At 37.1% G+C, this 13,366-nt stretch overlaps 1 protein-coding gene across 1 annotated transcript in view; it reads left to right on the forward strand.

Moving 5' to 3' along the window:
- Nucleotides 1–13,366, forward strand: part of ELP3 (elongator acetyltransferase complex subunit 3) — a 90,492-nt gene that overhangs the window by 320 nt on the left and 76,806 nt on the right. Inside the window, exons 2-3 of the mRNA XM_041767612.1 lie at nt 3,247–3,346; nt 6,028–6,166. Of these exons, the coding sequence (XP_041623546.1) occupies nt 3,247–3,346; nt 6,028–6,166 (239 nt within the window). The remainder of the gene's footprint in view (nt 1–3,246; nt 3,347–6,027; nt 6,167–13,366) is intronic.

Below are 13,366 nucleotides of genomic sequence, written 5' to 3' on the forward strand. Positions count from 1 at the left end.
ACAGAGAGAGAGAGGCAGAGACACAGGCAGGGGGAGAAGCAGGCGCCACGCAGGGAGCCCGACGCGGGACTCGATCCCGGATCCCGGGATCACGCTCTGAGCTGGAGGCAGATGCTCCACTGCTGAGCCACCCAGGTGGCCCCTGTTGGGCCTTTTAAACCTGTCCTTACTCTTTCTTTTTTGGCAGTCACGTGGTGTCTTTGGCATAGGTGGCAGGAAAAGCTTTATTCCGAGGTATGCCCTCCAAGGAGTTAACGTGGTCGGTTGATGTAACGTGCTGTCGGGTCTCTTAATGCGCTAAATTTTGTTTTAGGGTAATTTCACCTGGTTTTTTTTTTTGTTTTGTTTTGAGATTTTTTTTTTTTTTAAAGATCTGGGTTCAAAAAGGGAAAAACTCTTGAGTCCTTGGTTCTCTGTGGGACAGTTGTGTGGTTTTTCTCGTTTGTATTACCTCCTGACTTAGGATGGAGCCATTCCATCTTCCCGTTTTCAGCAGGATGGAGTCAGGTTTCAACTTATCTTCTCACCAAAAAAAAAAAAAAAAAGTTATCTTCTCGCAAGTTCTGAACTTATCTCTGTATATTCGATGTGAGCCGTCGGTCTTATAATGATTGATGGCCATGATAACCATAGCTACTATTTGTTGATCCTTTGCTAATAATTTTTTTTAAGATTTTTTTTTTAAATGATTCACTTTTTTTTTTAATTTTTTTTTTAATTTTTATTTATTTATGATAGTCACAGAGAGAGAGAGAGAGAGAGAGAGAGGCAGAGACACAGGCAGAGGGAGAAGCAGGCTCCATGCAGGGAGCCTGTGCAGGACTCGATCCTGGGACTACAGGATCACACCCTGGGCCCAAGGCAGGCACTAAACTGCTGAGCCACCCAGGGATCCCCCTTTGCTAATAATTTTGAAGCCAGTATCATTTTCACTTTACAGATGAAGAAGCTGAGGTTCAAAGAGCTGTAAGTAACTTTGTCAGCCCAAAATTGTCCATAGGAAGGGGAAATATGGTCAGCTGTGTGTACCCAAAAAAATACAATTAAAAAAAAAATGTCTGCCTTTCATCACTATACCTCTGGGCATCAAGTGCTATTTCTTGGAACCACGGCTCCTGATGTATAAGTTACCTACAGTTGTGTTGTGGCATCAAACCGCATGCCCCCCAGGTAGTCATCTCCTCCCTCTGCCTTGCTCTTCCTCGGACTGTCAGGCCAGATAGCTTTATGCTCTTCCCTTCACCTGTCAACAGCCCTGCCTCTTCAGATAATTTATTACCTATCATTTTGGCCACCATCCTCCTGATCCACCTTCATTAATAACTAATATTTGAATAGCGCTTTGGCTTTCCTGTATGTTATTTCTGTTGATTCTTGCAGTACTCTTGTCAAATGTGTATGTTTCATCCCGATTTGGCAGGCAAATGGGAAATGGGAATACAGAAGTAATTGATTTTCTTATGGTCACACAGCCAGTAGGGGTTGGGAACTAGGGGTGAGAGCCTTTTGTCCAAATGTTTTACTTGAAATCTCATGGGGGTTTTATTTATTTATTTATTTATTTTATTTATTTATTATTTATTTATTTATTTATTTATTTATTTATTTATTTATTTATTTTACATTGCTGCCTTTCAAGAGCTGTTTAGTTAGTGTCAAATTATTTGTATTCTTTCACCTTCTGAGTCATTTTTGTATCATTTTCTTTATTTTGTGTACTTTTCTTTAAACACTATTTTCATCTTTTTACTCCCAAATTGAGAATATATAGTTCTCCACTCCATTTAAATGCCTTTGCCTAGTACTTAGTGTACCCTGTAATCTGTTCTTTATTGAACCTTGTCAGAAAGCCTATATATATTTTCTTGTTAGGCAACACTCTTTCACAAAAATAAGTAATTCCTATACCTGCCGTTGTTCCTTCTGGTTGCCCTCTGCTTTGCTTGTCCACTGTTCACTTTCTTTAAAGACCCCCATGCTATTTCCCTCATGAAGCCTTTTCTTACTAATTTGCATCTCTAATTGGTTTTTGATTTACTCAAGAGCTATACAAGTGGTTTTCAAATCTTTATTTTTATCACCTGAATCCTCTTTTCCTCTAAATTATTACATAGAGTTTCAATATATTAAATATGCAAAAGCCAAGCTGCTTTGGTTTAATGAAAAAAGAGACCCTCCCTTTCCTTCCTCTCCTCCCTCTCTCCCTTCTTCCAGCACCACCACCACCAACCGTACTTCTGTTACATTGTCCTTCAAGTGTCTTTTTGGAACTCTGGAGTACTGAATTACATGGTTTGGAAAGCTTTTAGCCTTTGATTATAATGGACCTTTTTCTCCCATTAATTTTTAACATCTGTAAAAGGGGCTAACAATATCTACCTTATAGTGTTGTGAGGTTTCAAATGAGATAAAGTAATGAAAGGGTCTCATAACTGCCAGGGCTTTCTCACCTAGACTTCTCTATGATGATTCCATCATCTTTGCACGCTAGCTTTCTCTACAGGCTGGAAGTATACTTGCTGGCAGTTCCCAAGCCACAGTCTCATGGCTTTTATCACTGGTGAGAGACTGGCATTTTTTCCCTTGAGGAAAGAGCTCAGATTGGCCTGAGTTGGGTAGGTGCCCATCCTTGAACCAATCTACTGTAATTGGGATGGGGTCATGTAAGAACATGTCAGCTTCTGCTTGTCAAGTGAGCCTCAGTTGCCAGAAAGTTGTGATGGTGGATAGTCTGTATCTTTGTGATGCATTAAGATCTTTAGACAAGTATAGGACCAACATTGCTTGTATTACATAGTAGTATTGTGTTGCTTTGTAGTATTACTTCTGTGGATACCTGGATTTGAGTTTCAACTTTACCCCTTCATGGCATTTTTATGGGACAAGCAAATATTTCTGTTCTATCCACTGCATTTTGAGAGTAATTATAATTCTGGAAATAAAGGGAAGCTATTTTAACCAATTTGGTGCTTTCTGGTACAATTAAATTCTTTCTGTATTCTTTCCTGTATCTATCATTCTTGACAGCATGTTTGCTTCTAAAGTGAGTTCTTCTCATGTATAGGTGAGGCTAGGTTTGTTTTAATTAAAGATACAAAAATATAATCAAACTATAAACAGTAGAAGTTTGGTGTCTTGCAAACTTGACCTATTCATCTGGGATGGTTGGGATAATTTTGGAAGAAAAAAATAAAAAACTTCATAGAGTAATGTGACTTTTTACATTGTTAAATATGATCTTTCCAGGAGATCTCAGCCCTGCTGAGCTAATGATGCTGACCATAGGAGATGTTATTAAACAACTAATTGAAGCCCACGAACAGGGGAAAGACATCGATCTGAATAAGTAAGTGGATTTATTAAAAAAAAGAAGGCAATCCTGTTCTTAGGTGGTGGATCTTTTTAATGAAATTATCAAATACTATGTTTTCTGTCTCACTTTTTATATTTTAATTGAGAATTTAGCTTTCTGCTCTGCCCTGTCACTCATTTATGGCAAAATTCTCTCATGGCCTAATAGTACTAAGAGCTTCTAATATTAATTTGACATTTAATATGTCCCAGTCACTGTTAGTAGTGCATTGTCTTAGCTCAGTTGGTCATTTCAAAACCTGTGTGAGTTAGGTACTTATATCACCCTCATTTGACAGGTGGGTAATTTAGACAGAGAAAGATTAAGTAATTTGTCCAAGAGTAAGGAACTGGTAGTTGGCAGAACTGGGATTTCGAATTAGATCATCTGTCTCAGAGCCCATGTTATCTCCTGTGCTACATCATTTCACATCTTTGTTCCTCCCTATTGTCTCAGAAGAAGCAGTAGCTCTCTCAGGAAAAACCCTACCATTGGGGTCCTTGATCTAATCCAATCCTTTGCTACTTTACAGCGCCTTTGACTTGTTCATCTGTTTCCTTTCCACAGTCATGTTCAGCTTTGAGTTTGCTAAATCCCCAGTTAGGATTTCATCTCCACATCTTTTGTTTTCATTTGATAGTCACTATGTAGATCTGTTCTAATTAAATAGTTTTCTCCCCACTCCCAGGTAGGTCATCAGTGATCCAATCACCAGTGTGGGCTTTTTTTAGACTATTTCCTGTTGCTAGAGATACGGCAGTGTTTTATCACTTCCTTGGAATATTGTGCTTAATAACGTTTTGCTAAAGGAATAAATAAGTAACTATCTTGACTGTGGAGTTCTGTTTTCCTGATTTTTCTACCCTTTGATGATTTTCTGTCATTGATGGCTATGCCCCTAATTATACAAGTCTTTTATTTATAGTGAACATTTCTACTTCCTGTATATTTTTGTCAGTCTCTTTAATTTATCTCAAGTTTATGCTACCATCTTCCTTAAAACCAGCCTCTACGCAGATGTCCTCTTTGCTTAATTGTGTTAACCTTCACCTAGGCTTGAAACTCTTTTGTCCTCTTCAAATTGTTCTTGTTAGGTTCAATTAGTATTTAAGTTTTGCTTACTCTCTTTTCATTATGACTGTCACTTTCATTTCCACTACCAACTCCTAAATCCATCCCTTTGTAAACTTGATTCTAGACTACTGTAGTAGCTTATGCTTTAGCCTCTTTTTTATCTCTTACAGGTTAATTGTTCCTCATCTCATCTTTTATCATGTCATTTCCCTGTACAGGAAAGTTCAGTATGTCCTCAACACTTAAGAAATTGAATACAGACTCCTCAGGTCATTATGTAAAGCCTCTGGGTCTGGCTTCAGCTTTCGCAACTTTTTAAACTTCTGTACCTTTACGTTGGAAGTCTCCTGCTTTCTGTCAAGTCTACCCCTATATCTTTAAATATGTGCATTCCTGTTTTTGCATTTTCACATAAGCCAGCCTGTTTGCTTTCAGTGGCATCTCCATGTCTGCCTGAAGCCAACTCTTCCGTAACTGTTTCCCCAGCACACATTGAGTTCCTCTCTTGAACTCTGGACACATTCATTATTATATGGGTGTTTTATCACATGTGTTTTTATCATTTAACATTTATTTTTGTGAATGCCTATCTGAAAACATGCAGACATAGAGCATGAAACAACTCTGCCTTATTACCTTCTGGCATAAGTACTTGGGTAGTCTCTTTATAAATCAGATACTGGGTTAACATTTTTTGAAAATGATACAAATACCTCACAATATTTTTAGGTGGATTAAAATGAGAAATTAAGGTGACTGTTAGGATTTGCTAAGCAGTCAAGAAATGAGAAACCAATAAAATTACAGAGAAAAGCAAGGACCTATTTAATTGGGCTGAAGGTTATTTCTAGGGATTAGAGATAGAATTACAATCAGGAAGGGATAAATGGGTCTTCTGAAGTGCTGATCATATTCTATTCCTTGGAGTGTACGTGTGTTTCCTTCATAAATGTTAAAGTACATTTATACGTTTTATGTTCTGTTTTTTATGTAGCTACTATTTGATATTAAAGTTTTAAAACACTTGTAAAAAATTTATAATTCATTTACTATTTGGTTCTGCACACCTTTCCTTTAAATTATTTTTTGTTTGTTTGCCTGCTCTAAGACACACAACTAGGCATGATACCTGCTATCCACCCACCCAGGAGACATTTCGCAATGTCAAGAGACATTTTTAGTTAATAATGGGAAGTGGGGTGCTGGTGGGTACCAATGAAGCTGCTAACATCCTATAGTATAGTAAATCGTCCCTCACAACAGAATTAATCCCAAATGGTATAGTGTTGAGGTTGAGAAAAGGGTAGAACCCTCTGAAGCTACTGTACTATTTTGAATGAGACCTACCTTGTGTCACTGTCCTGGGACCCTTCCCTATAGTCATCTTGTTTTCTTTTCTTATACTCCAGGGTAAGAAGAAGTCACTGCTGCATTTTCCTGATTTTCTTCTATTTTTCTGATACTCACAAATGTTAAAGCCACTGTTGTCATCTGGTGAAAGGATAGGGGAGTGACAGAAGTTGATGATGTTTATAAGTCATTCTTTTGATAGTATGCTTGAAATATTATGATCTTGATAATGCTAGGTACTTTATTTTCAGGGTGAAAACCAAGACAGCTGCCAAATATGGCCTCTCAGCACAGCCCCGCCTAGTGGATATCATCGCTGCGGTCCCACCTCAGTATCGAAAAGTCTTAGTCCCCAAGTTAAAGGCAAAACCCATCAGAACTGCCAGTGGGGTGAGTAATTTGATTCATGAAATACTGTGTTTCTGTTCTGCCAGAAATCTTTGCTTGCATGTGTAACACCCAGGTGGTGAGGTGGAAGTAGGAGAGTCAGTTTAATAAAATCCATTATATTATGATATGTGCTGCAGTAGAGACATGTGTAGAATGTGTAGAATAAGGTCATAGTGAGGAAAAATAATCATTGTACTTGAAGGAGTAGATGATGTTTTGATGTCCTTGAAAGTGTAAGTTGAGGCTTAGTGATTATCACATTGTTGGCCATTTTATGCAAGTGACTTTTACTTTATTTTTAAAAGATTTTGCTTATTTATCTGAGAGAGAGCATACTTGTACATGTATGCATGCGTGCGCATGAGCAGAGGAAGGGATAGAGGGAGAAGGAGAGAGACTGTGCTGAGTACAGAGCCCAGTGCTGGGCCTAATCTCATGACCCCAATTTCATGAGGTGAAACAAGAGTAAGAAACTCAACTGACTGAGCCAGCCAGGTGCCGCTTGTACTCTTAAAAGGTAATTAATGTTACAAAATCATTCTGTATATGGTATTTGTGAAGCAGCTTTCCCTAAAAGAGACTAGGGAAAGCCCAAGAGAAAGTGTGGCACTTGTTTGACATATAAATGACGCCCATATAAGCAGAGCAGGCTTGAAGAGCAATGGGAGCAAGGGCAGAAGGAACTAAGGCACAGAGATAGAGATGTTGTAAGAGGTACGATTTGTTCAGGGAACAGTGAGTACCTCAGACTGCCTGGAGTTGATAATTCATTTGAGAAAGCAGCAGGACATTAGATTGAAGAGTTAGTTTGGGATCAGCTTGCAAAAGATCTTGCAGGACTCAGGTCCTGCAAAGGACCTGAGTAATAGGAAACTCTTAAAGATACTTGAGAAGGAGAGTGATATGAACAAAATGGATTTTTCAGAAAATTAATTTGGATACAAGATGTAGAGTAGCGTGGAGCCAAGAAGACCAGTTAGGATACTCTTGGTTTGATCTAAGTGTGAAATGTATTAAGAGCTGGAATTAGGGTAGGGGCTCTAGGATAAGAAGGATGAGTGTGAAAGATAGGATTTGAACCCTCATAAAACTTGGTATCCATAATTGAATTGTGTATTTCTTATATGATCATAGAAATTCAATCTGTTATTTGGATGGGAGTATTATACTTGTGGTAATTATAGTTTATGTTGACTTGTTTGGTGGCTATTATCTCCTGGATCATACTGGATTTGTGGCTAATTAAACCCTAAAACTTTTTTATACAATTCATTTTTATCACCAATCATGGTCTCTTCTTTGTACTTAAGTGTTTTTTGTTTTATTTATTTGTACCTCATATAAAAGATTCTTTAAGAGAAACTAATACAGTTGAACAACATGGGTTTGAACTTCATGGGTCCACTTACAGGCAGATTTTTTTCCCAAAAAATACAGCATTATAGATTTATTTTCTTTATGATTTTCAGCTTACTTTATTGTAAGAATACAGTTTATAATATCTATAAATTACAAAATATGTATTAATTGATGGTTTCTGTTACCAGTAAGGCTTCTCAACAGTAGGCTGTGAAAGTAATTAGGTTTCTGGAGAGTCAAAAGTTATATTCAGATTTTCAACTGAGCTGAGGGGTTGTCACCACTAACCTCTGCTTTGTCCAAGTGCCAACTATAGTTTCAAACCCCTCACTTCCCATTTTTCCCCCTTAGGGTAACCACTTTTAACTCTTTGCTGATTTCTTGGCATTTCCTTCCATTATCCCCAAATAACACGCTCTGTAGATACAGTCTTGAATTTTTAGTTTTCAGCATTATGTATGAGCTTGCCACTATGGAAGACAAAGATTTATCAACCTTTCAACCTGACTAATAAACCAGGCTTCCATGACACCATTCTCTCTCCTTCTCCTACCTCTGATTCTTTCTTTTCTTTCTTTGAGGTCTGTTCCTATTTTGCTTGCCTCTAAAAAGTGATGTTTTTTTGTGGTCCTGGGTCCACTGTTTTTAGTACCATACATGCCTTCTTTGGTGATTTCATCCATTGACATTTCTAAATATTGTTATATGCTGACTTCCAGCTCTGACCACTCCCCAAACATCAGGCTTTGGTCAAAGTACCTGATAAACATCTCTCCTTTGACTGCCTGTATACCCTCATGTATAACATAACCAAAACTAATCTCAAACTTGCTCATTCATTTTTCTTGTCCATCTTAGTTCATGGTACCTCTGTTCACTCAGTTTCTAAAGGATGTGAAATGCATTGTCCATTCCTACCACACATCCCTAGGAATGTTTTGGCCTTCATTATTTCGTGTTCAGACTATTTCAGTTATTTCCTAACTAGTCTACGTTTTATACCTGCACCAAATCCATCTTTGACAATATCACCAGAGTGAACTATTAAAAATATCAGAAGTACAGGGAGAGGTCGGATGATGGCAGAGAAAGAGGACCCTAGGCTCACCTCATCCCATGAATACAGCTAGATAACTATCACATCATCCTAAATACCCCAGTAATTGACCGGAAGAATTACAGAACAAATTATACAACTAAAGGTAGAGAGCAGGCCACATAGGAAGTGCAGAGATGGGTTTTGAGAGAGAAAGAGATCATGGCCACTGTGGTGGGGAGAGAGCCCCAGTCACAGAGAAGGGTGAGAGACAGACTAACACTGTCGCAACCTGGAAGCCCACAGAGAGCCTTTACAGATAACTAGCATGAAAGATAGAGTGGCTAGAACACAACAGCAGAACTGACACAGCGCACACCAAGAGACTCCCCAAAGCACCAGGCCCTGGGGAACAGGGGGCGATGTATGGGAGGGCAGTACAGGACTTCTTCATAAGGCCATTAACCCTCAAGAACAGAAGGCATAGCTGACTTTCCTCACATAGAGAAACAGGCACAGAGACTTAGACAAAATGAGAAGACAGAGAAAATTATTACCAAAAAAAAAAAAAAAGAAAAAAGAAAAGGACAAGGCCATGGCCAGAGATCTAAGCAAAGCAGGTATAAGTAACACACTTGATGGAGTACTTAAAGCAATAATCATAAGGATGCTCACAGGACTTGAGAAAAGAGTAGAAGACATGAATAAGGCACTTAACATAGAAATAAGGAATAACATAGCAGAGATAAAGGGTTCAATAAATGAAATGAGAAACACACTGGATGGAATGAACAGTAGGATGGAAGAAACAGAGGAGTGGATTACTGACCTACAAGACAAAGTAATGGAAAAGAATCAATCTGAATAAAAAGAGAAAAAAGAATTATGCAGAACTGAAATACATTTAGGGAACTCAGTGACCCCATCAATCTTACATTCATATTAAAGGTGTCACAGAAGAGGTAGAGAGAGCAAAGGAGGCAGAGAATTTGTTTAAGGAAATAGAAGCTGAAAATTTACCCAGTTTGGGGAGAGAAACCGATATCCACACCCAGGAGTTACAGTGAATGCCCAATACAAGTAACAAAAGCAGAAGCAGATCCATACCAAGACATATTATAATTAAAATGGCAAAAAGTAGTGATTTTAAAAATACATATCTTAAAAGCAGCAAGATAGTTATATTCAAGGGAAACACCATAAGGCTATCAGGAGATTTTTCAGCAGAAACCTTATAAGCCGGAAGGGAGTGGCATGATATATTCAAATGAGAAATGGGAAAAGTAGCCAAGAATATCTTACCCAGCAAGGCTATCATTCAGAATAGAAAGGAAGATAGAGTTGCCCAAACAAAAACTAAAGGAGTTCATGACCATTAAAACCAGTCCCATGAGAAATATTAAAGAAGACTCTTGGAGTGGAAAGAAAGACCAAAAGTGACGGTATGAAGGTAGGAAACACAAAACCAGTAAAAATGAATATTATTGGAAAAAATCAGTTAAATAACCCACAAAATAAAAGGGGGTTAAAAAAAATGACACCATATACGTAAAATGTGGGGAGGAAAGCAGTAAAGAATGAGTTCAAACTTAAATAACCGTCAACTTAACATAGACTGCTGTAGGCAGAAGATTTATATACAAACCTAATGGTAACCACAAGTCAAAAACTAATAGATAAGCAAAGATTAAAGAGAAAGGAATTCAAATAACTAAAGAAAATTAGCAAACCATGAAAGAAAGAACAAGAAGAAAGGATCAGAAAAAAATGTCAGGAACAACCACAAAACAAGGAATAAAATGGCAAATAAGTATCAGTAATGACTTTGAATATATAAATGGATTAAATGCTCCAAAAGATATATGAAGTCAGAATAAATTAAAAAACAAGACTCACCTATATGCTGCTCATAGGAAACTAATTTTAGATCTAATGACATCTGCAGACTGAAAGTGAGAGGTTGGAGAAACATTTATTATGCAAGTGGATGTCAAAAGAAATCCAAGGTATATTGGACAAAATAGACAAAGACTGTAACAAAAGACAAAGAAGGACACTATATAATAATAAAAGGGACAATACAAGAAGATAGACAATTGTAAATATTTATGTACCCAATATGGGAGCACCAAAATATATTAAACAGTTAATAACAAACATAAAGGACTAATACATAGTAATACTGTAATAGTAGGGAGCTTTAACAGGCCACTTACATTGATGGACAGATCAACCGGCCAGAAACAAGGAAGCCCAAACACATTGGACCAGATGGATTTACCAGATATATTCAGAACATTCCATCTTAAAATAGCAGAATACACATTCTTTTAAAGTGTACGTGGAGCATTCTCTAGAAGAGATCATGTGCTATGTCAGAAAATAAGCCTCAACAAATTCAAGAAGATCAAAGTCCTACCATGCATCTTTTTCTGACCACAACACAATGAAACGAGAAGTCAATCACAAGAAAATATCTGGAAAGATTACAAATATATAGAGGCTAAATAACATGCTACTAAACAATGAATGGATCAATTGGGAAATAAAAGAACAAAAATTAAAAAGTACATGAACACAAATAAAAATGAAAACACAACAATCCAAACCTTTGGGATGCACCAAAAGTGATTCTGAGAGGAAGTTTATAACAATACAGACCTACCTCAGGAAGCAAGAAAAATCTCAAATTTACAAGCTACTCTTACAGCAAAAGGAGCTAGAAAAAGAACAAATGGAACCTAAAAGTAGCAGAAAGAAGGAAATAATAAAGATTAGAGCAGAAATAAATTATATAAAAACTAAGAAAATAATAGATCAATGAAATCAGGAGCTGGTGCTTTGAAAAAAAAAATCGATAAAATTGATAAACCTCTAACCAGACTTATCAAGAAAAACAGGAGAAAGGACTCAAAATCGTACGTGAGAGAGGAGAAATATCAACACCATAGAAATACAGTAATAAGAGAATATTATGATAAACTATATGCCATCAAATTAGACAGCTTATAAGAAATAAATCCCTGGAAACATATAAACTACCAAAACTGAAACAGGTAGAAATGGAAAATTAGAGACTGATTACCAGCAAAGACATTGAATCAGTAATCAAAAAACTCTCAACAAACAAAAGTCCAGGACCAGTTGACTTCACAGGCAAAATTTACCAAACATTTAAAGAATTAAGAGTTAATACCTATTCCTCCAACTATTCCAAAAAATAGGAAGGAAAACTTCCAGATTCATTTTATGAGGCCAGCATTACTAAAAGCAGATAAAGACACCATTAAAAAGAGTCAGGTCAGTATTCCTGATCAATATAAATGATAAAAATCCTCAACAAAATACTAGCAAACTGAATCCAGTAATACATTTAAAAAAATCATTTCCCACAATTAAGTGAGACTTATTCCTGGGTTGAAATGGTGATTCAGTATTCACAAATCAATCAGTGTGATACATCACATCAGTAAGGGAAAGGAAAAGAACCATATGATTATTTCAGTAGACCCGGAAAAAGCATCTGACAAAGTACAACATCCATTCATGATAAAAACCCTTAACAAAGTAGGTTTAGAGGGAATATACCTCTGCATAATAAAGGCCATATATGAAAAACCTACAGCTTAACATCATTTTTTAAAAAGATTTTATTTATTCATGAAAGACACAGAGAGAGAGAGGCAGAAACACAGGCAGAGGGAGAAGCAGGCTCCATGCAGGGAACCCGACTCGATCCCCAGTCTCCAGAATCATGCCCTAGGCTGAAGGCACCGCTAAACTGCTGAGCCACCTGGGCTACCCTAACATCATTGTTAATGGGGGAAAACAGAGCTTTTCCTCTAAGATCAGGAAAAAGATAAGATGTCTGATCTCACCGTTTTTATTCAGCATAGTACAGGAAGGCCTAGCAGCAGCAATCATACAACAAAAAGAAATAAAAATCGTTCAAATCAGTAAGAAAGAAGTAAAACTTTCACTATTTGCAGATGACATGATAACTATATGTAAAAAAACCCAAAAGACTCCACCCAAAACCTGCTAGAACTGATAAATGATTTCAGTAAAATTGTACGATATAAAAATCAGTGTAGAGATATCTGTTGCATTTTTATATACCAATAATGAAGCATCAGAAAGTGCAATTAAGGGGCACTTGGGTGGCTCTCAGTTAAGTGTCTGACTCTTGATTTCAGCTCAGGTCATGATTTCAGGGTCATGAGATTGAGCCCTGCCTCGAGTTCCACACTCAGCATGGAGTCTGCTTGAAATTTTCTTTTTCCCTCTGATCCACCCTCCCCCCATTCACTCTCTCTTTCTCTCTCTAAAGTAAATAAAAATCTTAAGAAAATGATATTAAACAATCCCATTTACAATGACACCAAAAAACAATATCCCTAGAAACAAATCTAACCAAAAGGTGAAAGACCTGTACTCTGAAAACTATAAAACACTGATGAAAGAAATTGAAGAGGACACAAAGAAATGTAGAAACATCCCATGCTCATGGATTAAAAGAACAAATATTGTTAAAATCTCTATCCTACCCAAAACAATCTACACATTTAATGCAATCCCTATCAAAATACCACTAGAATGAGCAATCCTAAAATTCATATGGAATCACTAAAAGACTCCATATAGCCAGAGCAATCTTGAAAAAGAAAAGCAAAGTTGGAGGGATCACCATTCTTGACTTCCAAGTAATATTATAAAGCTGTAGTAATCAAAACAGCAGGATACTGACACAAAAATAGACCCATAGATCAGTGGAACAGCATGAAAAGCCCAAACATAAACTTAAG

The sequence above is a fragment of the Vulpes lagopus genome, chromosome 8 (assembly GCF_018345385.1).
Source record: "Vulpes lagopus strain Blue_001 chromosome 8, ASM1834538v1, whole genome shotgun sequence".
Classification (NCBI taxonomy): domain Eukaryota; kingdom Metazoa; phylum Chordata; class Mammalia; order Carnivora; family Canidae; genus Vulpes; species Vulpes lagopus.